General features: G+C 40.4%; 1 protein-coding gene across 3 annotated transcripts in view; it reads right to left on the bottom strand.

Moving 5' to 3' along the window:
- The window catches only part of VWA3A (von Willebrand factor A domain containing 3A), a 75185-nt gene that overhangs the window by 17664 nt on the left and 31661 nt on the right, over positions 1 to 25860 (bottom strand). For 2 of the 3 annotated variants that reach the window (XM_043523674.1, XM_037911388.2), the window contains exons 16-27: positions 16606 to 16700; positions 12602 to 12721; positions 11630 to 11704; positions 10698 to 10842; positions 9857 to 10052; positions 8834 to 8904; positions 6564 to 6722; positions 5394 to 5484; positions 4738 to 4848; positions 4111 to 4208; positions 3786 to 3938; positions 2913 to 3021 (exon numbers count right to left, since the gene is read on the bottom strand). In XM_043523674.1, the coding sequence (XP_043379609.1) occupies positions 2913 to 3021; positions 3786 to 3938; positions 4111 to 4208; positions 4738 to 4848; positions 5394 to 5484; positions 6564 to 6722; positions 8834 to 8904; positions 9857 to 10052; positions 10698 to 10842; positions 11630 to 11704; positions 12602 to 12721; positions 16606 to 16700 (1423 nt within the window). Of the gene's footprint in view, positions 1 to 1527; positions 1661 to 2912; positions 3022 to 3785; positions 3939 to 4110; positions 4209 to 4737; positions 4849 to 5393; positions 5485 to 6563; positions 6723 to 8833; positions 8905 to 9856; positions 10053 to 10697; positions 10843 to 11629; positions 11705 to 12601; positions 12722 to 16605; positions 16701 to 25860 lie in introns of all 3 variants that reach the window. The other variant, XM_043523675.1, reaches the window with a different exon arrangement.

Below are 25860 nucleotides of genomic sequence, written 5' to 3' on the forward strand. Positions count from 1 at the left end.
GTCAGCATTGCAAGGTCTTTACATGACAGATATGCTAAATATTCGTATGCCCCTTCATGCTTTGGCCACCATTCCAGAGCACATGCTTCCATGCTGATGATGCTTGCTAAAAATATGTGTTAATTAAATTTGCGACAGAACTCCTTGGGGGAGAATTGTATGTCCCCTGCTCTGTTTTACCCGCATTCTGCCGTATATTTCATGTTCTAGCAGTCTCGGACGATGACCCAGCACATGTTCATTTTAAGAACACTTTCACAGCAGATTTGATAAAACACAGAGAAGGTACCAATGTGAGATTTCTAAAAATAGCTACAGTACTCGACCTCAGGCTTAAGTACACCTCTACCCCGACATAATGCGACCTGATATAACATGAATTCGAATATAACACAGTAAAGCAGCGCTCCATGTGGGGGGGGGGGGGGGTGGGAGGGAGGGGTAGGGGGCTGCGCGCTCCAGTGGATCAAAGCAAGTCTGATATAACAGGGTTTCACCTATGAGGCTGTAAGATTTTTTGGCTCCCAAGGACAGCGTTATATTGGGATAGAGGTGTATCTGAAGTGCCATCCAAAATCTGAGAGGGATGAGGTGTGGAGAATGCTTTCAGAAGTCTTAAAAGAAACTACAGAACCCGAACCACCAAAAAAGAAAATCAACCTTGTGCTGGTGGCATCTGACTCAGAGGATGAAACTGAACGTGTCGGTCCGCACTGCTTTGGCTCGTTATCAAGCAGAACACATTATCAGCATGAATGCATGTCCTCTAGAATGGTGGCTGAAGCATGAAGGGACATATGAACCTTTAGCGCATCTGGCACATAAATATTTTGTGACGCCGTCTACAACACTGCGATGCAAACACCTGTTTTCACTTTCAGGTGACATTGAAAACAAGAAGCGGGCAGCATTATCTCCTGCAAACGTAAACAAACTTGTTCGTCGGAGCGATTGGCTGAAGTAGGACTGAGTGGACTTGTAGGCTCTAAAGTTTTACATTGTTTTGTTTTTGAATGCAGGTTTTTTTTGTACATAATTCTACATTTGTAAGTTCAACTTTCATTATAAAGAGATTGCACTACAGTACTTGTATTAGGTGAACTGAAAAATACTATTTCTTTTGTTTTTTACAGCGCAAATATTTGTAATAAAAAATATAAAGTGAGCACTGTACACTTTGTATTCTATGTTGTAATTGAAATCACTATATTTGAAAATGTAAAAAAAATCCAAAAATATTTAAATAAATAGTATTCTATTATTGTTTAACAGCACAAATAATCACGATTAATTTTTTTAATCACTTGACAACCCTAAATTATACTGACATAACCCCCATGTAAACAGCACTATGTCAGCGGGAGAACTGATATAGCTACCGCCTCTCGGGGAAGTAGATTAACAACACTGAAAGGAGAAGCTCTCTGTAGGCGTAGGAACGTCTTCACTAAAGTGTTACAGTGGTGTAGCTGTGCTGCTATATAGCTGTACATGAAGCCCAAGACTTAATCAGTTTGGATACTGAACCATTCTTTCATCCTTGGAATGGGCCCTCCATGTCAAGATTGAGGCACATTAGCAGTGGTGGATGTGGGGAAGCTTGCATTGCTGAGGCCATGTTCTGTTTCCAGGAATATCAACCTGGTACTCTTCACAAACACTAAAAAAAATGCACTAGCAGGGCTCCATGTCCTGCATAGCAAGCAGGGTCTAAATTCAGCTGCAAGGTCCCTGGATTCTGCTGTCCTCTGGGGTGGCAGATTGGAAATTCCACTGCAACTTCTTTACATTTTTTTGAGTTTTTAAAAATAAACATCAATACCACAAGCAGTACAGTAGCCCCCGTGTGATTTTTTGACAGAAAATTTAATGTATTTGACACTATCTCCACATCTTCAATTTTCAACATTGACTTTTTTTTGGGTGGGCAGCTGATCATTGCATTCTAGAAGTCAGGTGGGAAAGCAGGAGCTTTTGGCAGCTAGATAAGGGCAATAAAGACTTCTGGCACTGAGGAGGCATGACAAGCAATTTGGATTTGTGGGATAAGCATATTAAATAGATGTTTTTATTAAAATGATCAGCAGTGAAATACTTAGTGTTGATATTTAACCTATTATAACAGAGTACCAACTATGCTGCAAATAAGGTTTAGAACAACTTTCTGTTTAAAGATGGACTCTTCTAAATTCCACATAGTCACTTGGATTGCCTTGAAATCTTTGGGTTTTAGGGTTAATACCCTATTGAGATTAACAGGGGCAGTTCCCACGACTCAAAGCTAGTGTTTCAAGCTCTCCGCGGACTCTGGAAGAGAATATTGCATGCCAAGTTTGCACTTAAGGTATGTATACACTGCAAATAAAAACCTGCAGCTGGCCAGCTGACTCAGGCTCCTGGGGCTCAGGCTGTGGGGCTGTTTCATTGCAGTGTAGACTTCTGGGTTTGGGCTGGAGGACCTTGCAAGGTGGGAGGGTCCCAGAGCTCAGGTTCCATCCTGAGCCCAGAAAGCCTACACTGCAGTGGAACAGCCCTGCAACCTGAGCCCTGTGAGCCCGAGTCAGAGGGCATGGACCAGCTGTGTGTTTTTCATTGCAGTGTACATACAACCTGAGTTCATCTTTCAAGGTTTTCTTTACCATAAACATTAATTTAAAAAAATGAAAGTTTAGATTCTGGAGCAAAATTCTGCAACAAGGAGAGGACAAGGGAGTGGAACCTTCAGCAAACTGTGCAGCTAAATAATCATGGAATAGATACACTAGCTCCTTACTCAGACCTAATGTTTACTATGCTGTCCAAATTTAAGCCAGTAGAAGGAGTAAGCAAGAGGAAATATTTTAATCATGCTTGGATTACACTCGCACAACCATGGATTATAACCTCATCCCTATCCCAGATGTAAAGCCTACCTGAGAGAAGCCACTGTATTCTTCTTATATAGCAACATAACACCCTCTCCATTTGTTCAACATAGTCTTCTAGTTCCTTAGGCTGAAATTGTAGGTGTTTCACAATACCCTAGAACAATTTACACCATTGGAAGAATAATGTCTTATTTCAGCAGACGTACTATGCTGCTATGTCAGTCTGTATGGCTGCTCAGGGACATGAATGTTACCATCTAGAACACCCATGACACAGTAGCTCCCATACTACACCTTTGGCTGTTGTTGTAGGTTTAACCACATTAGGAAAACCTGGCTCTGGTCAAGCGAGGGTGCATATGATAGAATTTGACTGGATACATTTATTTCTTGCATTTTCATGGTGTCACTTTTGTTAGGTGACAGACCATTGATTAATACCTTAGGGTAAATTGCTGTTTCCCTCAGATTGTACTTTGACTAATTACATGGAAATGTTTATAGCCAGAATCAAATCCATCAGCTACTGCTCACACACAACTCTTACTGATTTCAGTGGGAAATCTATTTGAGTAAGAACTGATAGATTTAGCCCTTTATTTTTTTTCCTTTCAAATTGCAGGGACAGAAGACATCTTAATCTAGAAACAGTCTAGGGATATTAAGTGCATACATATATTTGTACAGGTGTGCTGTATATTACCCACAGTAATTTTAAAATAATATACACCTTCTTATTAACAGATAGATCCATGTTGTTTTTGTATATTGCGGGAAAACAACAACTTAACCCATAGGGTAAGTTTAACACTGGTTTGGCACAATTAGAGATTGACTGGAACTGTGTTAAATGAATACAAAACCATGTTATGATATGCACCTCAAATACAAGGGTTCATGATATCTGCATCAACTTACATTGATTTCTACACTGGGGAAGATGGTACAGTATTTTGCTGACACTTTCTTGTGCAAAGACTCCACCATTTTCTTCTGGTGAACACAGTTGGGACCAAACATCATTCTGGGCAACTCTAACTTCAACTTTTTTATACTGTACTTGTTCAACCACTTTTAAGAGAGAAAACAGAGCACTCTGTTAAGTTAACTAGATATAGGACAGCAAATATTAAAACCACGTACAAAACTATATTTGTCTAAGTCACAAATATTCATTTTCAATTTTAATTTCTTTTAAGTGGTCTAATAAAGATGGTGGTAACATTAATAAATAACTGAATACCTCTTTGCTTGAACATATTTCCTCTTCCTTTGGCAGTGTAGCAAAAGGAATAGACCTCTTAACACTTTTTTTCTTTGGATACTTTCTGTAAACTGCACCTAGCCAGAGCAGAAAAAAGTGAAGTTAGACAGTCTGGGTGAAATCATGGCCATGCTTAAGTCAATGGAATCTTTTCTGTAGTTGGCATAATATATGTGCCTAAGATTCTCTATACACTTTGTATATAAAAAAAGTCACTTCCCTTTTAAACTTGTATTTGCTGTGGAGCATTGTGATCCAAACTTTTCCACATGGGCTCATACTACAATGATAATACTATTGACTTATAATATCTTTGACCAGATGATTTCAAAGAACTTTACAAAGGTGGGTAAATGTCATTCCATTCAGTGTACATATACTGAAATGACGTAGAGAGAAGTGATTTGGCCAAGATCATGCAGGAAATCAATGAAAGTATAAAATAAATCACTGGTTGTATGGTTCACTGTTTGACAAACCATTTTCCATACATTTCTCCCATGTGTAAAAATCAGTGTAAAAAGCTTGCTGGTGTTTAGCTAATATCTAAATAGTTTTGTAAGTGAAAAGACAGATTTTTAGGTGTCAGATGCTGAGAGTACTTACCCACATTTTTTCCTTTGTCAATATAAAATACTGAGAGGGAGATCTGTGGCTGTTTTCTTGATTTATGTTTCTTCTTCCCAGAAGTCTGAGCCAATTCTTTTATTGGCTGAGCTATAATATAAAAGTAAATACTGTATTGTTTCATATAGGACAATCATGTTTGCTTTTGCAATGTTACTCCACTGTACTACTCTTTTCATAATTTTACATTGTCACAGACTGAAATACCTAAAAGATTTTACATGTAGATAAAAATGGTCAAATATTATTAACTCACTCATGCTCTCCATATATAAGTGGGGATCAACAAGCTTAGACACTTACAAAGAGGTAAAATGAACAGATTTATGAATCTGAGGTCGAGAGATTAATACCATAATCATTGGGGAAGGCAAGTAACAATACACATTACTCCCCAGTGGCTGAAACTTCAAGAGATGATGGAATATGAATTTAGAACCAAATCAGTTCTGATTTTCTAAACTGAAATAGCTTTACTTTGAAAACAATTGTCATGTTTCCTAATAGTCATAGCTGTCTGGTTAAGAAGTGTACAATCAGGTTCTAGAAAGTATTTGCGAAGATAAACACACTTGTTCTAATCTAACTATTCCAGTGGCTTTCAATATAAAATAATGAATTTTATCTATACATACGTGGTGGGATTTCTGCTTTGGCACTAGTTGGACGCCATGTCAGAGCTTTTAAGGCAGTATTTTTCTCCCCCTCATGATTGTCTTTGATATTCTAAAAGCACAGATAACAAGTGAATCTTCTAAACATTTCCTTTTGACTGTATCTTGTTACAGAATTCTCACACTCCATACACTAGAGCCTATTTTCTATCTCCCCTTTACTTTGATACCAATGACAAATTTGCAGATGAGTTTTAGCACAGGGTAACTTTCAGGAGCACCCCAGCCCAACTAATTCACTATGCTGTATTTTCTCATTGAAGCCAATAGGAGTTCAACAGCAGGGTCAGACCTTTGCTATACCACTGAATGTACAGGGAACATTCTGGAGCAAACAGCATAACAAACCTGATCACCTCTAGCTTACATACCCTAACTACCAGATAAAGGGAACATTAAAGGATCACTAGACTTCTATGGAGAATTCTGTGCAAGATTTTCACATCTCTAAGTATACAAGAATGCTTCAAATTCATGTATTATACATTTGTCCTGTGTTTTTGATGTGATATTTGGTAAATACTGTCTTGGATAATTTATCATGGAACAAGTGTTGAGATTATCCACTGAGACTATTTCAGCAAAAGGTCAGGAGGCAAGAAGTCCTGAATTCTAATCATGGCTCTGATACTGACTTATTGTGTGGCTTTGGGAAAAGCCACCTCTCTGCTTCAGTCTCATTTATAAAATGGAGATAATATATTGCAGCATCTCTCATAAGTCACCACGCAAGGGACAGGCAAAACTGGCTATTCAGAAATGATTTTTTTTTTTTTTTAAACAAAGCCAATGCAAAATTGTACTTGCTACGTTTGTATATATTTTGGTGCAGTTTCCTAGGGCAGGAGGTTGCATTACAAGTGTAGTCTCTTGTACAACCCTGCAGGTATCACTATACCTACCTCACAGGGTTGTTAAGAGCATTACTTACTGATAATGTTTATGTAGCACTCAATGTAAAGTGCTATATAATTGCTGAATATTATTATGGTATTTTACCAAAAAGATATTTCCTGAAATTTCCATCTTAAGCACTTTTCTCTTCTAAAGGGCAGCATCTTACCTCTTGTGTATTGTCACTGACTAAAACAGATTTCATCTTTAAAATATGGGTAATAAATGAAATCAAACCATTCTAGCCAGAGTGAGAGCTGTAGGTTTAGGAGGCAGCAATTTCTGTGCTCTAGTTCTCTCCTTTTTCAAAAGCATCTTTAAGTCTTCTTCTGGGATAAACTGATTAACCAACTGTGTTCCTGAACGTTGCTTTAAGGATTCCACCAGCAAGGCACACTGAAATGAAAATTTAGATTGTTGCTATGCTTAACAGCTCCTTTGCAGGCAATTTAAGTACACACTTTAAACAGGCACCTTACTATTTCTTATTTGTAATACAGCAACACCTACCTGTCCCAGTCAGGATTGGAGCCCCACTGTGCTATGCACTGCACAAACACACAAAGAAAATCCCTGGCTTGAAGAGTATACAATCTGATTTAAAACAAGGCACAAACAAGTGGTTGTAACAAACAGGATTGAGTGGGAGAAAGAGGATAAAGCCAACAACTAAATGTTTTACACAGATTAGCTATGGGAATACTAGGTGGTTAATTTAAAATGATACAAGCAATAAATAAGACATAAGACTCTCCTGAATATCTACCTTGTTTTTGTCAATGGAATCTCCTTCCCTCTGCATTTTCCTGAGCAACAAAGATATCAGAATACAATATACCTTCCTCAGGGTCTTCCATATATTAAAAATTTAACTTTTAAACTGTAACTATATTACATCTGTGACAGTTTGGGGCAACTGAATCTGCAACCCCCTCCATGGTCCAACCTACTCTAGGCTTCCTCAGCCATCACATCTCTTGGTGGGGAGACCCTCCTAACTGGGTTTTTTTCCAGGCTGCACAGTTCCTTGCCTACAGTGTGAGTTCCCTGGCAAGCCAGACTGCCTAACCATGCCTGCATCTGTGTTTTGTTTTCTCCTCAGAAGCTGTGAACATTTATAAGTTGCCACATATACCTTTCCAAACAAGCACATTTATTCTTAAGGAGAGAGCATTACAGAAAAAAAACATATTAAAAATAATAAAATAATCTACATACAGAGGTTACATCTTTCCTTAGTTGAGGAGATAGATTTTCAATAAGGGGGGCAGATGATGAGGGGGTAGATTTTTGAACATTTACCTCAAGGTGTCTAATTTTAGCATTAGTCAGAAGAACCATTTCCAAGAGAAACAGGCACGTCAAATGCATGACATTACATTGAATGTAATTTGAGAAAAAAAATCAAATGGCCATTTTTGTTGTATATAAATGATTCCATATTATATTAGCTTAGTTTACAAGTAAAACTGATGGCAATGCGAAATCAACCTGGGTACGAATAGTCAATTTTCTGTTACATGTATTACAGCGGTGCCTAGATGCTCCATTCCGCAAGGTGCTGTACAAAGTAAGAGCCAGTTCCTGCCACAAAGAGTTTACAATCTGCATGTACAAGACAGCCAAAGGTGGGAGTGGAAATGGAGGCATAGAGAAATGGAGTGACTTGCCCATGGATCACACAGTAGGACAAAGGCAGAGAGGGGAATGAAACCCAGGCCTCCAGATTCCCAATCCCAGTGCCTTATCCACTAGACCAGGGGTCTCAAACTCAGATGACCATGAGGGCCACATGAGGACTAGTACATTGGCCTGAGGGCCACACCACTGACCACCCCCCCAGCTGCCCCGGCCACACCCCCACTCCACCCCTTCCATGAGGCCCCGCCCCTGCCCTGCCCCTTCCCTGAAATGCTGGGGGGGGTGGGGGGGTGCCGCGGGGAGCTGGCGGGCAGCAGAAAATAACCCTGTGGGCTGCATGTTTGAGACCCCAGCAGTAGACTGAACTACAACTTGATTAGACTACACAGCAGAGTTCTAACCATTCTGTGTATCTTCACCAGTAATAAAAGGATTCTACAGGCCAAATTATGCCCACAGTTATATTTACTATTGCCATTTGGGTTGTTCAGAAATAATTAAGGGAATAATTTGGCCTGTAGAATCTTTATTACTGGTGATGTGTAAGAACCACCCAGCTTGAGTCTCAAAGCCCAGGCTGAGTTTACAGGATTGGCAGATAAAAAGAGCATCCTTTTACTTATAAAATCATATTTGATATAGAATCATTGAAACACAAATATGGAACACCACAAGGCCAGTTTTCTAGTTGCTTTCCAGAGCAGAACTCTATTTTTACTTTAAACATTATTTTATATTATCCTAAATCATGCACTATCTTATAAATTACTTTGATTTTGTAGCTAATGCCTGAACACCATCAACTGAACAAATATTTTAGAGCTATTTTCTAAAGAAAATTGAAAATGGTATTTTTTAAAGCATACCTTTTGGGAGTAGTTGACGGCTTTTTCCATTTCAGACACAATAATACTGATATCATCACTTTCATAAATGCCTGGTAATTAAACATATGCTTATCAATAGGTAATTATTTTAAAGAAAGTATATCGCAACTTGCAGAGCACACAAAAAATCAACAGAAAAAGAGAACAAAAAAGTAAAGTGTGTACTTCATAAAGGCTAGATATAATTTAGCCCACACTTCATAAGTAATTAAAAACTTTAAAATGTTTGTCTTTAGAAATGCCTATCTGGAGTTGACCTATGATTACATTCATTTCTAATTAGGTTTTAAAATACTAAAGTACAGAAATCCTGCATCATTATTAAACTTTTATATTGCAGTAGCACCTAGAGGCCTTAACTGGGATGAACCCTCTGTCTCTTTCAGTGCCAGTATAATATCTTAACACAATGTAAAGGAGAAGCTATTTGTCTCAGGAAACAGTTGCATGTAATAGTGCAGAGATGGGCAAACTATGACCTGTGGGACCATCCTGCCCAGGCTCTGAGCTCCTGGCCAGGGACGCTAGTCTCCGGCCCCTCCCCTGCATCCTCAGTTTACTGCGCTGCCAGCACGGTGCTCTGGGCGGCGGGGCTGCAAGCTCCTAGGGCAGCGCAGCTTCAGAGCCCGGCAACCGGTGCTCCAGGCAGTGCGGTAAGGGGGCAAGAAGCGGGGGTGGGATGGGGTGGATAGGGGCTGGGGCGGTCAGAGAGCGGGGGGGAAGTCAGGAAGGAGAGGAGGGGTTGGATGGGGCGGCAGGGGGCAGTTAGGGGCTGGGGGTGGTCAGGGGACAGAGAGCAGGGGGGTGGGGTCGGATGGGGGTGGGGGGGCTGGGCCATGCCTGGCTGTTTGGGGAGGCACAGTCCCCCCAACCGGCCCTCCATACAATTTCAGAAACCCGATGCAGCCCTCAGGCCAAAAAGTTTGCCCGCCCCTGTAATAGTGCATTACTAACTTGCCCAATAGAGGAGGAATGTATGAAGATGGAAGTTAAAAAACATACCTGTTTCTCCAAACCAATGAAACCTTCCATTGGCAGCATGTGCTATTTCTCTAAACGCGCTGGCAGTTTCATTTGGACTGGCATAGCGGGATGGAATAATGCCATTGGGGTCAAAGCCATTTACACTGAACAGACAGACGTGAAGCTGCAAATCACAACCTCCACAGACATCGGCCATATAAGTATTAACTGTATGCTACAAGACAAAGAGAAAGGCTACCACCATGAACTTCAGAAGAGTGACTATTTTATTGACTTGCAGGGCCAGATTCTCAGCTGGTGTAAATCAATGTCATTCCACTGAAGTCACTATATCGCTTCATACCAACTGAGGATCTGACCCTCAGAGCTTAACTTTAAGTAAATTTACTCTAGAGTTAGTCACAGAATTGATGAGAGATTTCTCCTTATAATTTAAATCCTCTTCTGTCTGGAGAAGGATGTGTGGCCTGGCAGAAGTGGACTGTTGTCGTCTCCTGCAGATGGGGCATGGGAGGGCTGATGAAGAGTTGCCAGATGAGGAAGGAGTAGGCAAGGAAGATCCTGCTGTCACTAGAAAAAGGGATCTACAGTGCCCGTGAGTGCTGGGGGGTGGGTCACACAAAAACATCCAGAACCTTTTGAGATTCACCCAGCAATATTTCCTGCCTTGAGTTATACAGGAATGAATAATTTCAGGAGGTGAAGTCACAGATCCTGGTACCGTTGATGGGCTTACTTATATGAAAGACAAGTGTTCTGTCACCAAACTACAGAAGGCAGGTGAAAAAAGTTTGAGATTAATTCTGAATAAGCAATAAATATTTACAAAGAACATGCAAAAGTTTGTATTGATACCCACCATCTCCTGGTCAGGAACTCCAGTGGTAAGCAGATAAAGTCCTTGAGATACATGTTTGTCTTTATCTTTGAGGTCTACTTCCACTGCTCTTCTTAGAGCACTCATGAAATTTCTACTGCCTTTGCACTGCAGGCTCAACACCCATCTAGAAAGAGTTTTATACTAATAATCAGAATGCAAAGAATATGCAATAGAAAGACTTTTCTGCAGGAAGCAATAAGTCACTAAACCCACCGTCTCAACTAAAATCTCATGGTGATGCACTGAAATATAGAAATAGCTTTTGAATTATGACACACAGCACAGCCCAATGATACAATGGCCCAAGTGGACTGGCCTAATTTTACTGCAGCCCTGGCAAATTAGCGACTCTGAAAAGGGTCAAGGCACAGTTTTAAGGCAGAAGGATTATTAATGCACATTATATAGGAAAGCTGTAATATGAGACTCCATGTTAACTCATAATTCTACACTCTCATGCATCAGCAGAACTGTTTACTAAATTCCATTCAGTTACATCTGTGCAGATCTTTTGAAGACAATGGGACTGCATAGGTTCAATAAGGGCATAATTTGGCATGCAGAGTGGTGCTGGTATATAGGAAAGAAAGAATCCAGACTGACTTTCAGCTCTCAGGTTGAATCTGAAGGTTTGGCAGTTATTTTATAAACTACCTTTACACTTCTGAATGGAGCACATATGATATGGAAATAATTTCAACACACTAAATATTAAAGGCTATCACGCTGTTGTCACAAGTCATTTTTCAGATTAGAACTACACAAACTATAGGACAGCACACCATACTAAACTTTTTACATCTGCAAAATTATTCACTGCTTTGGTTAAACCTGGTTCTATGCTACATTTGTTCTAGGATAAGCACTTTCATTAAATTCATAAATATAAGCAAATTATAATTTGATTGTACCTCCAGGCACTTTGTAAATTTTCTGGATTTGAAGGAACCATTTCTGGTTTCCAAGACTTGATGTCACTTCCAAATCTTTGGAGAAAACAAAACAGCAGTTACATTTTCAAATTATAGCTCTCAAGGGTACAATGTAAATTCCCTAGATAAAATCTAGCATTACAGATGTTTGTCATCTGATATCAGTTTGTGTTTCAAACCGTGGAACATTTCACACCTACCTGTGTATTAAGGAATTTAGCATTGTTGTACACTAGGAAAAATAATATTCAAAGTTCATACACTATTGTATTTATGCCTCTTGTAAATTGCAAGAGGGATTTTGCAGTGGAGGGACCTGAGAAACCCAACTATTTTTTTAAATGTGATGTTTTTTGACACTTTAATTTTGCAACTGTTCTCAGTACTATAATATGCACAGTATTTGTTATCATAGAATATCAGGGTTGGAAGGGACCTCAGGAGGTCATCTAGTCCAACCCCCTGCTCAAAGCAGGACCAATCCCCAACTAAATCATCCCAGCCAGGGCTTTGTCAAGCCTGACCTTAAAAATATCTAAGGAAAGAGATTCCACCATCTGCCTAGGTAACGCATTCCAGTGTTTTTTTTACACTGTTTTAATGTTTTTGAACATCATCTGGGTTCACTGAAATGTGCAAAATCATGAAGCATAAACATCATAAAGTAGATGATGATCCTTAATTACCAGACTGGCCACCGTATATTTCAACTATTTAAAATAGTGATAAGGGCAAATTAGGGTGTCTTTCATAGGCTATTCTTGTAATTATTCTATCACAAAAAGTTAAATACGGTAAAATATCATCTAAATCAGATAAGACATTGGCAATCTTTAATAGCTAGTTAGCCACCTTGCATGTCATTTTTCTATTTAGCCACCTGTGTACTGCTTGCCCATAATGTGTTATAGGTAATTGTTTAAAGAAAAATATTTTTGATCAGCTACTTACGCTATAATATTGAAGAAATCCTTGTTTGACATTTGTTCTTCAAGTAAAAGTCGCAAGGAATGTTGGATATGAATGATGTACAAGAAATTTGTTACTGAGATATCAACAAGTATAACAACCCTACACAAGGAACACATACCTTAATTAAAAGGGACCCAAATCACAGACAATATTTCTATCACTCTGTTTAGATATTTTAAATCACTACTGAATTAATTATTGTTCAAGTTTTGGCCTTAAAAATCTATGAAGTAATAGATTTCTTCCCTCGCACCACTGCAGAACTAGGGTAAAAGAAAACACACTTAGTATGGAATAAGCAAGTCCGCATCCTGGAAACACAGGGACAATTCATGTGATTAGTAGGGCTGTCAAATGATTAAAAAAATTAATCGCGATTAATCGCAGTTTAAATCGCACTATAAATATATTTTGATGTTTTTCTAAATTTTCAAATATATTGATTTCAGTTACAACACAGAATACAAAGGGTACAGTGCTCACTGTTATTTTTATTACAAATATTTACACTGTAAAAAAGATAAAAGAAAAGCATTTTTCAATTCACCTCATACAAGTACTGTAGTGCGATCTCTTTATCATGACAGTGCAATCTACAAATTAGATTTTTTTGTTTGTTACATAACTCAAAAACAAAACATGCAAATGCCTGTTCTCACTTTCAAGTGACATTGTAAATAAGAAGCGGGCAGCATTATCTCCCGTAAACAAACTTGTTTCTCTTAGCGACTTGGTGAACAAGAAGTAGGACAGAGTCGACTTGTAGGCGCTAAAGTTTTATATTGTTTTGTTGTAGCCAGCGTCGCAAGATATTTATGTGCCAGATGCACTAAAGATACATATGTCCCTTCATGCTTCAACCACCATTCCAGAGGACATGCATCCAGGCTGAAAACGGGCTCTGCTCAAAAACTATCCAAAGCAGTGTGGACCGACGCATGTTCATTTTCACCATCTGAGTGAGATGCCACCAGCAGAAGGTTGATTTTCTTTTTTGGGGTTCGGGTTCTGTAGTTTTCACATTGGAGTGCTGCTCTTTTAAGACATTTGAAAACATGCGCCACACCTCGTCCCTCTCAGAGTTTGGAAGGCACTTCAGATTCTTAAACTTTTGGTCGAGTGATATAGCTATCTTTAGAAATCTCACATTGGTACCTTCTTTGCATTTTGTCAGATCTGTAGTGAAAGTGTTCTTAAAATGAAGAACATGTGCTGGGTCATCATCCGAGACTGCTATAACATGAAATATATGGCAGAATGCGGGTAAAACAGAGAAGGCGACATACGAGTCTCCCCCAAGGAGTTTAGTCAAAAAAATAATTAATTAATTATTTTTTTAACGAGCATCATCAGCATGGAAGCATGTTCTCTGGAATGGTGGCTGAAGCATGAAGGAGTATACGAATGTTTAGCATATCTGGCACGTAAAGACCTTGCAATGCTGGCTACAAAAAATCCATGTGAACGCCGGTTCACACTTTCAGGTGACATTGTAAGCAAGCGGGCATCATTATCTCCTGTAAATGGAACCAAACATGTTTGTCTTAGTGATTGGCTGAACAAGAAGTAAGACTGAATGGACTTGTAAGCCCTAAAGTTTTACGTTGTTTTGTTTTTGAGTGCAGTTACGTAACAAAAAAAAAAAAATCTACATTTGTAAGTTGCACTTTCACGATAAAGAGATTGCACTACAGTTCTTGTATGAGGTGAATTGAAAAATACTATTTCTTTTGTTTTTCATTTTTACAGTGCAAATATTTGTAATAAAAATAATATAAAGTGAGCACTGTACACTTTGTATTCTGTGTTGTAATAGAAATAAATATATTTGAAAATATAGAAAAACATCCAAAATATTTAATAGGTAATTAATATTGAATTGGTATTCTATTGTTTAACAGTGTGATTAATTGAGATTAATCACAGTTAATTTTTTAAAGCACAATTAACTTTTGAGTTAATCACGTGTAACCGTGATTAATCGACAGCCCTAATATTTTTTATATATATATATATACACACACACACACACACACTCTCTGTGGCAGAGCTCCGACCTTGTCCCCGTGGGTCCAGTGCTTCCAGGCAGTTTATGCTAGCTTCAGAGGATCCCTGCAACCCTCCACATAGCCCTTCTCTCTCTAGGGCCAGGGATACAGTCTACTGAGTCCTTTTCATCCTAAGCCAGCAAGGAGGTTGGTGAGAGAACTCCCACAGTCTCTGTTGCTCCTACTGCCTCATACCAAAACAGTTTAGCCTCCTGTCCTGACAGGGGCCTGTTTTCCCCTCGCAGGAGGTGTTTCTGTAGTGGTGGGTTGGGGGGAACCCAGGCCCACCCTCTACTCTGGGTTCCGGCCCAGGGACCCTAATGGTAGCAGCTGTTGGCAGCCAACCTTTCACTGCCAAAGTTGCTACATTTCCCTGGGCCACTTCCCCACAGCTCTCCTGCTTCTCTCTTCTTCTCTCTTACCTTAGGGCTCCCTAACCATGACTTGAGGGTGTCTTCATTAACCAGCCCTTCAGCCGTACTTCCTCTCCTCTGGCTCCCTGGAGTGAGCCCTTTTATAGTATCAGAGGGGCCTTAATTAGAGTCAGGTGGTCATATTAGCTTAATGGCCTCACCTGACTCTTTGCAGGTTAATTGGAGTCAGGTTTTCTCATTAGCCTGGAGTAGTCCCTGCTCTGGTCAATCAGGGAACAGAAAACTGTTAATCCAGTTGCCAGTATATCTGCCTTCTGCTACTCTGCTGTACCCAACTGTCTATCACAATATTTTATATATATATACATACATAGAGAGAGAGAGAGAGAGAGAGAATATAATTCTCACAGCAAAATGACTGTCCAAGTATTATTATTTTATCAACTACAATTGGTTAATAACATAGTAAAAACATCCTGATTGGTTAATAATTAAATCACAGTGTTTTAATATCATATGCTGCAAAGAGCCACAGAAGACATATTAAAGAGTCATTTGCGGCTTAGGAACCTCAGTCTAAGTATCACTGATTTAGCACTGTGTTCGTCAGTGACTGTTTGATTTTAAATAATCACAATCTAACATAATGAGATCAAGCTGTATTATGGTCCTAATCCAGCAAACAATAATGCACATGCCTAATTTTAATCACATGAATAGTCCCTGTAAGTGTTTCCAGGATTGGGCCCTTACTTATTCCACACAGAGTGTGTTTTGTTTTACCCTAATATTGGACCTGGACCCAGGCAATACACCTCAAAAGGTGAGAAGAGTGGTCTCCCACCATTTTTACTGTGGTTCATAATTCCATATACAGTTTTTGGGGAAAAAAGTATTAAGTGTATGAGTGGGGCTGGGTGGAAGATTTGGTGTCTGAGCCTTCACAGTAGGAAGCTTTAACACTAAGTACAGATGGCTCAATGTGCTTTGCAGGAAGGGTCTTAATGTTTTAGCCTTTGTGACCATACACATCAGGCTCTGTTTACATGGGATTTAAGACAGAACATTTCCCAAAGGGTCATTTCTTAGATACCTCAAATTTAAATGTGTATATTAACCAGTCTCATTGAAGCTATGGCTTCTTTTCTAGTATATTTGACCTTTAGTGTCTTTATGGTCCACTGAACATCCCATCATCAATAATAAAAAGATATATCTACATGCTGAACAGTACAATATCAGGTTTCAGAGTAGCAGCCATGTTAGTCTGTATTCGCAAAAAGAAAAGGAGTACTTGTGGCACCTTAGAGACTAACAAATTTATTTGAGCATAAGCTTTCATGAGCTACAGCTCACTTCTTCGGATGCATTATATCATCATATCAGTTTTCAAAAATGGATACTTAAATTGCATGCACAAGTCACATATCTGCAAATGATGCATTTAGGTGTGTACATTTTCTGTACTGTGTCTCTATGCTCATTAACAGGCACAAAGTTAACACTGCCAAATTAGGATGCCACTTCTGCAACAGGGACTCAGAATGCCCAATATTAATACCTCCGTTCACAAACAGTTCCCCATATTCTTCTGCTAGCGATAGAAAGCCAGTCTATTCGCCTCTCATATGTTCTCACCGTTCTATCAAGCTGTTTCTGTGAACAAAATATAGACAACTGACGAATGGTGGTTTTTAAAATAATCTAAATTAACATGTTTCTATTTCAGACTAAATTTGTATTTCCAAATATTTGTTGACCTAAAAATAGGATAATTGACTATGACAAACTATACATGGATTTTATTCACTAAAATGTGTATTTAAACTGATGGAAATGATCAGTTATGGTAAAGTACCCTTACCCTTCCAGTACCCTTACAGTTCATGTATTCTGTTAAAACATCTGCAAATAAGACACACAGAAAATGATGAAGAAACTAAAAGGGCTCCATGGTTCTCTGACTCTCACAATCTCCATTGACCACAGAAATGTCAGATGATAGTTTAGCTTGCTCATAATTGCCCTCTGTGCATTTTAGTTGCTCATCTGTTAATGTCACTTGATGCAATCACATTTCAATCATTTTGGCTATAACTCCATAGTCTTTAAAACTTCCTCATTAGAAGCAGAGTTGTTCCACAGTATATAAAATACTTGATTAATCATAGGGAGGGACACTGATACTATAAGCCTGGCATTTAGGGCACTCACTTGGAAGGCAGGAAACCCATGTTCAAGTTCCTGCTCGAATAACTATTTAATTATTTATAATTAAATAATTAATTATAGTGGCAAAGCTCCATACATGACGATGGGGAAACAAGACAGTAGGTATCTCTCAGTGGTGGCATTACAGGAGCCAGAGGGGAGTGGGGCCATCGACAGAAACAGAGTTCACACCACGCTTAGCAATGGTAGCCACAGTGCAGTTAGAAAGCATATCTCCAGGAAGCTGGCAGAAATATGGCTGTTACAAGTACACATGTAGCATGTTTGCACAGTGATCTACAGCAAGTAGACCTACAGTCATGTCTTTCAGCATCACAGAGACCACTAGGCATTCCTCACCCTCAACTCAGCGTCCCTTGCCACTTTCCTTAAATGTGTATTGTTGGGCAACCATTACCAGGGGGTGGGCACTGAAGGGGCCAGGACCCTATGAAGTCAATGACAGACACCTAGGGTACACAGTTCATATCTCATCAGGACGTTTCAGTATTCACACAGTGTTCCAAAACCAACAAAAAACAGTGTAGAATCAGCACAAGCACTTGTCCTACAGGAAGGGGTCCACCCAGCCATCTCACCTGTTTCAAAATTTGTATCCACATCTGATCTGCAGACATGGTCCACAGATATCTGCAGCTGCAGATATAAAGCGGATATCCACAGATTTGCAGGGCTCTGCCTGTTTCCATGCTAAACCTCCACATCATCCCTAAGCCAGGGAGCAAGAACCAGGAGAGTAAATTCTGGTATTCAGTGGACTGTTAAAACACGAACAAGACTTAATCTACTTCTAGGGTATGACATCAAGAGCATATTTCTCTAAGGATATGTCTACACTGCAGCTATAAACACAAATAGCAGCTCGTGTAGACATACCTGTGCTAGCTGTACTCTAGCTAGCTCACTAAACCCAGAAGTGAGGATGCTGTGGTGCGGGATTCAGCACCTGCTGCACAAGCAAGTGCACATGCAGTGAGTCAGATGGGCTTGTAAAGCTGATGCTGAAGCCCACACCGTGGCATCCTCACTTCTACTCCTAGAGCGCTAGTGAGAGTACAGGTTCATCAACATGACCTTCCATTCACACTCATGACTGCAGGGTAGACATATCCTAAGTGCTTTGTAGCACCAGTCAGATATTCCATTTGGACAATCAATGACAGATTGGAGCAATGGCAGAGGCCAGGCCATATGTTCAACAAGCACCATATTTTTATTTATTAAAATGCAGCCCAAGGCCGTGCAAGGGCACGGAAGTATATTAAAACCATTAGACAAGAATTGGAGGCCACGCTTTTCTCTGGAGAACAATAACAGAAACTACTCTCAGTGAAGAATCACCACCAAGAATGCTGTCAATCATCTACACTGCAATATAAGCCCAGGGTTAGTAGAACTTGAGTTTCCAGACTGTAAGTTTGTTAAAATAGAGCTTGAGTGTCTACACTCATTTGCAACCCCAGGTTAGGTATTCAACCCTGGGTCCCAACTTGGAGCTTCAGTGTCTACACTGCATTATGTGGGTCTGACTCCAACCACCCAAATCCCAGATTTCCTAGTGCCTTCCCAAAATGTGGCTGCTCTAGCCTTTTGTGTATGGTGCAGTGTGGGAAAACTTGACTGTTCACCAAACTTGGCTGTCCAGATGACAAAGAAAGACAGCCCACAGGATTGTGGAATGCTTTTGGGAGACTCCCAGAGCACAAGTCCAGTGGGGCTGCATCTACGCTGCAAAGCAATGGAGCTTGAACCCTGGATCCTGGCTTGACTCAGGCTCAGACCCTCCACACCCGGGGTGTCCTGGGAAACAAACACCTGAAAGGTTATTCAGCATATTATATATATATTCTTTACTGTATCTCGTATGAACCACTTATCCCATGCCATTGCAGATGTTGCGCACACAACCATCTGAAGAATACTATCAGGCACAACATACAAGGCAAAAGGAGAGTGTTACTGATGGTGAGCCATAGCTGTCTGGGCATACCCTCACAGGTAGATCTAGACAAAGTTAGTTTCACCCTACTCTCACAAAGTTAGGTTCACAACACCAGGAGCTGATGTACTTGGCTAGATGCATGACACATCCATCCTTTCCTATGACAACTCCATTTGCAATCCTATGGGGGCAATGGGGAGTCAAGACAGAGGAGACGTGTACTGTTGACATCGCAGAGAGTCGGAGGCATCATATAGCCAAGCTCATTATTGCATATTACTGCAGCTAGCAAAGCAGAGAGATGAACCTATAACAGGTCATTCAGGGGACAAAGTTATTCCTCAAAGGCTCAGAGTTGTTCACCCACTCAGATGGTCCAAAATCTTAGGGGAGGTTTGTGCTTTTTCGCATTGGGAATTTGAGACTCAAAAGTGAGGATTCTGTTGTGGTGGTGTCGATAGTGAATGCTCACTGTTCTTAGTGATGTGGTTTGACACTGATGGCATATCATCTGTGTCCTTTAATGTCAGGTGTGTGTGGTTTCTTTTACTACAGAAAGGTCATGCACTCTTTGGCCTTGTCTATACAAGAAGGTTTTACTGGTAAAGCTCACTTTCAACTGGCACAACCTGGCAAGCACCAACATTTAATATTTTTTCTCTACTAACACCACTCTCCACTTTTGCCAGCATTTTTATTCCCTCTTCCAGAATGATATAAGCCTGTAGGATTCATAAAGGTTTATGTGCTTGGCAACATTCAGGGCACACCCGGAGTCTTGTGCTGGACCTGTGCACACACAGCTCCTCTCTAGGGCATCAACCTTGGAATCTCGCCAAGATGACATGAACCGTGGGAAGCCTCTCAGGACTGGGCTCAAGGCCCGAGAGCAAGGAATGTGGTAGATAGAAATTGGTAAATAAGAATGTTAAACAAAGCCAGTGTATTCCTTTTATCTATTGGAGAATGTAATGCGCGGGGGGAGAGAGAGAATAAAGGGGGAAGGTGGAAAGCTGACAGGCAGAAGCCTGTTAGCAGAGACCAGCCGCTTGCTTGCTAAAAGCTGTGTTCTGTCTTGTCATTGAACTGCCACATAAGCCTACTGTTGGTATGTCTCCATTGATACAGTAACAATCTGGACAAACATGTATCTGTATGGGTATAAGAAGTCTTCCAGCAACATTCCCACAATTCGCCATTCCCTTCAGCAGCGAGCTGTCTAGTAAAAGATTTTGAACTCTGCTACTATGGGGTCCCAGTGGCCAGAAGCATGCCTCCCAGTTCAATAACCAGCCCATTGTTTGTGGTCACATCTTTTCCTGTTACTTTTCTCACAGCACTACAAGCATGGTTCCAATCCATTCTAAAGCTGCTGTGTAGTCTAGAGGTTGGCGGGGTGGGAGCAGGGTAAAGGTCTTTGAATTTCTAGGGCTGTGGGGAAAGGAGCATGTTCTGGCACAACTATGGCATTATTATAGGAAGAAAGATATATATGCCAACCTTTCAAAAGTGATTCAAATCCAGGGAGAAAACCAGAGATGAGACCCAATGCAAGTCTAAAGAAAAGGAAGGGAGGCGGGTCTACCAAAAGGTCAAGGAGCACAAGAGGAGGTCTGGAGCTTCCCGCAAGCCCTGCTCCTTTATGCACAGCTTGATGCTATATCAAGCAAGGTTGCCTACCTTCACCTCTAAAATGGACTGCAGACACTTCAGCATCCCACAGTGCCCAGGAATCCCTCCCCGCACAGTGGGATGACGAAAAGGTGCTTGGCATTGCCAGGAATGTGATGATGATGATGACAGTGAGCTGAGCAATAGCCAGGAGCCGTTTTATATACAACCAGAATCCCAGAAAACTGTGCAAGTGCCCAACACATGTGCCATCCCAGTAAGAGGGAGAATTAGCTGGAGTATTGTAAGTAGGATATAAGAAGTAATTCTTCCGCTCTACTCCGCACTGATTAGGCCTCAACTGGAGTATTGTGCCCAGTTCTGGGTGCTACATTTCAGGAAAGATGTGGATAAATTGAAGAAAGTCCAGAGAAGAGCAACACAAATGATTAAAGGTCTGGAAAACATGACCTATGAGGGAAGACTGAAAAATTTGGGCTTGTTTAGTCTGGAGAAAAGAAGACTGAGAGGGGACATTATAACAGTTTTCAAGTACATAAAAGGTTATTACAAGGAGGAGGGAGAAAAATTGTTCTTCTTAACCTCTGAGGATAGGACAAGAAGCAATGGACTTAAATTGAGGCAAGGGCAGTTTAGGTTGGACATTAGGAAAAAATTCCTAACTGTCAGAGTGGTTAAGCACTGGAATAAATTGCTTAAGAACATTTAGTGAGGGCTTTCTGAAAGTTCAAGTACACTATATCCACTGGATCCACACATTTGTTGACCCTCTCAGAGAATTCTAATAGATTGCTAATGCATGATTTCCCTTTTCAAAAGCTCTGTTGAATCTTCTCCAACATATCCTGTTCATCTGTGTGTCTGATGATTCTGCTATTTACTACAGTTTCTACTAGTCTGCCTGGTACTGAAGTCAGGCTTATGAGCCTGTAATTGCCAGGATTGCCTCTGGAGCTTTTTTAAAAAATTGGCGTCACTTTAGCTATCTGCCAGTCATCTGGTACAGAGACTGATTTAAGTGATAGGTTACATACCACATACAGTAGTTATGCAATTTCATATCTGAGCTCATTCACAACTCTTGGGTGATTACCAGCTGGTCCTGGTGACTTATTACTGTTTAGTTTATCCATTTGTTCCAAATCCTCCTCTACTGACAGCTCAATCTTGAACAGTTCCTCAGATTTGTCTTCTAAAAAGAATGTCTCAAGTGTGTGAATCTCACTTACGTCCTCTGTAGTGAAGACTGATGCAAAGAATTCATTTAGCTTCTCCACAACAGCCTTGTCTTCTTCAAGTGCACCTTTGCCACCTTGATCATCCAGTGCCCCCACTGATTTTTTGGTACTTTCTCCTTCTGATGTACTTAAATTTTTTTTTGCTATTAGCTTTTGAGTCTTTTGCTAGATGCTCTTCAAATTCTCTTTTGGTTTGCCTTATTATGCTTTTGCACTTGACATGCCAGAACTTGCATGCCCCCAACTGGCAGTTACAGTTCCTTGGGCTGCTGGCAGAATAGCTGGTTAACCTTTACCCACACAGATTTGGGATGCTGCCACAATTTTACAGAAAATCGTATTAACAAGAGGTATTTAATCTTTTCCCAGTTATTGTCAGGCCGAGTTGCCTTGGTTGGACCACCATGGTATGGCATATTCCCTTGCCGCTCTGGCACTACTTCTGTGAGTGGATCACTGGGAAAAACAACGTGGCTGCATACATTCCCAGGCAGCCTCTGGGCCTCTTACACACCTCCTTTCTCTGCCACTTTGCTATCCATCTGATGGATAAATCCTCAAAGATTCACAACTGCTGAAATTCATTCAGCAGTCTTTACTATAATATTCTTGTACGTATTTCATGTCCTGCCCCCTCCCTATTTAAGTGACCTGGTTAAGTACCCCCCACCATCCTGTATGGTCTAAAATGCTTACAATCCACATATAATTCTGGGGCTAACCACAAATGTATAGTGCCCAAGACAGGAAAATCTGAGTAGCTGGTGTAGTTATCTACCATAGAATGCTAAATCCTCAAACCTAACAACTGCTGTTTGTTTAATCTGTTTGTCAGTGACCTTTATTGGGGAACCTCACCAACACCTGCAGAACATCTGGTAACTATCAGAGCCAAACACCCCCTCACACAAAAAGGAGGACACATTTACAGAAATTATTCAGGAGATCAAGACAAATGTGAGGAATGCTAGGGAGTGGTATGAAATCTGCTGGAGGAGACATGGAAGGACAGAGGCACAGAGATACGCTGCTGCTACTGAAGCAGCAGACACCACTGTTGATCAGTGAATATATCAAGGATAACATTGCAGCAGTTCCACCCACTCTAAAGAATGAATAATACTGGCTGCTGATAAGGATCATACACCTCTCCACCCTGAATCACCCACGTTTCTTGCAGTAGTTCCCATTACACTCAATTCCAATAGACAAACAGCATAGGGAACAAAAAGAAATGTTTTGACTAGACATACTGCAATCTGTGATGCATGACATCCAGTCTGCATGTTAAATTTCACTGTAAATAGTTTATGGTATGTGGTTAGTAAATTCAAAGTTGTAAGTAAGCTCTTTTCTCTTTTTGTGAGGCATGTCTTACTGTGTTTTACACAGAGTTCAAGGTTGTTGACAGTTACTGCACACATTTATTGTGTTTTTTTGGCACTACAGAGCTGTCTGAGGTGGTAGAAAGTACTTCATATAACCATAAAGGTTTCTATACCCCAATAAAAAAATTCAATAAGATATTAAAGCTAGTAATTAATGTGCACTACTAAAAGAATTGCCCTTATGCAATCCTCATTAAAATTTCTAATACAAGTCATATTCATGGATATTATCTAAAGACAGGCTCAGTCAGTGTACATATTCCATGAGACAATGTCAGGCTACTACCCACTGTCAGAGGATACTCCTAAGCTTTCTTCATCCACACAGTGCTAATGGTGGCACTTTAACTGGCTTACTTTCAAGCTGTTTGAATGTAGCCGACGACCTGTCTGTCCACCTCACTTCATCCACCCTAGCATTAGGGTCTCACCCTTGGTCTCACAGATGTTATGCAATCCACAGCACACAGCAATAACTGTAGGAAAATTTTCCTTGCTGAATTTTAGCCTTGCAATGAAATACCTTCCCTTCAGTCTTCCAAAGACACACTCACATTCATTCTGTAGCTGCACAGGTGATAATAAAACCTTCCCTTATTTCTGTCCAAATTGCTGGTGTTTGGCTTCATAAGCCAGGGAAGCAAAGGGAAGGTAGAGTCACTGAGAATCACAATTGGCATAGCAACTCTGTTAATGTCAACTGGATGTCTGGAAAAAGTGTCCCAGCTTTCAGCTTGTCAAAAAGTCATGTATTTCTAAAAATCTAGGTGGTATGGACTTTTCCAGACCAGCCAACTTTGTGTTGTCTGTACATCAATCCTTGGTGATCCACCAAACTACATAACGATCAAGAAACACCCATTTTATTTACTTGGAGGCTGGTGGTTGGGAGGGCACAGAATGGGGACATGCGTAGTCTACTGTCTCAGCAGTTAAGGAAGCCCGTGTTGTTGAATCCATCTATTATTTCCTGCATGTTGCCCTGCCTTACTGGAGGACATGCTTTATTGCCTTGCATACCTCAGTGATAACTGCCTGTTGATTTTCCAATGCCAAACTGCTTCCGCACTGACTGACAGCATCCAGGGTTGCAAGTTTCCATATGGTGATTGCCATTCATTTCTGCCTTGCAAGGGCAACTCTCGTCTTGGTGTTTCTGTGCTGTAGGACTCGGGTGAGCTTAGCACATAACTGCAGGGATGTGGAGTTCTGCATCTCAAAGTTCTGGACCCCAGTGCTGATTGACCTAGGTTCACATGACATTCCAATTGTGAACGGGAGCACCCTTTGCAGTTGTATGAACGGCTGTAATAGTATAGCCACTACATTCACTGTCCACTCATCTTCAGCTGAGTCTGAGTAGTGCAGCCTTACAAATACAACAAAGTTTCTTCTCTGTGCCGCATCCATGCTGTTATGAGTTTGAAAATGGTGCACGAGAGCAGTAGATTATGTGGCGGAACAAAACGAATTGTGTGCATTTAACCCAAATTCCCAAAATTTCCTGAGAGGAATGAGGTATCCCACAATATACAGCAGCTGCCTCATAATGCACAGTGACAATTTCCCATAAGGTAGTGTTTCTGAAGGCAGCATGGAGGACACTGGAATGCTTATCCACAGTACAACATACCTTTTGCTGGTCTAACTTGATACTGTATGGACATGAGGGATCAGCACAAACAATGAAATGTAAATGCACTCTGCTGAAATAATTGCACTATGCTGGCAAAACTTTTCCTGTTCAAAGTTTCTAGTGTAGATAAGACCTTAGGGCATTCTAAAACCTGAATTACACAGTACCCTGAATTGCACATATAAGGCAAACCACTGCATCTATGGAAGGGCAAAAATCATGGGTAAAGTCAAGAGGCAAGAGTTCCCTGTTTTCTACTCTAACAGGTCTGGCTACATTGCTCAGAGGTGAGCCCTAGCATTTATGCTAGCTAAATTACATTTCATCCAAACAAATGGAAAGGCTATTGTGGGAATGATCACCCAAACCTGTTGAGGCTAAAATGCGACTCACAAATATGATATGCAGAGCTAGTGAGGACTATAAAGTGAACATTTCTATGATGGCCCTTTGATGATTATTAACACTTAGCACTTATACAGAACTTTTCATCCATTGATCTCATATTGCTTTACAATGGTAGGTAAGAATTACCCTGATTCATTGATGGAGAAACTGAGGCACAGAAAGGGTAAGTAATTTTCAGGTCACATGGCAAATCAGACTATATTTTGAATTTTGCCTATGTCTCCTGACTGTCTACTATCCTATCACCTGACAATACTGCTTCTCTTTAGGTGTAACAGCAGTACACCTGAAACAAAAATATTCCAGCAGTGCTGGATGCTGTGGAAACATATTCAGAACA

The sequence above is a fragment of the Chelonia mydas genome, chromosome 10, assembly GCF_015237465.2.
Source record: "Chelonia mydas isolate rCheMyd1 chromosome 10, rCheMyd1.pri.v2, whole genome shotgun sequence".
Taxonomy (NCBI): domain Eukaryota; kingdom Metazoa; phylum Chordata; order Testudines; family Cheloniidae; genus Chelonia; species Chelonia mydas.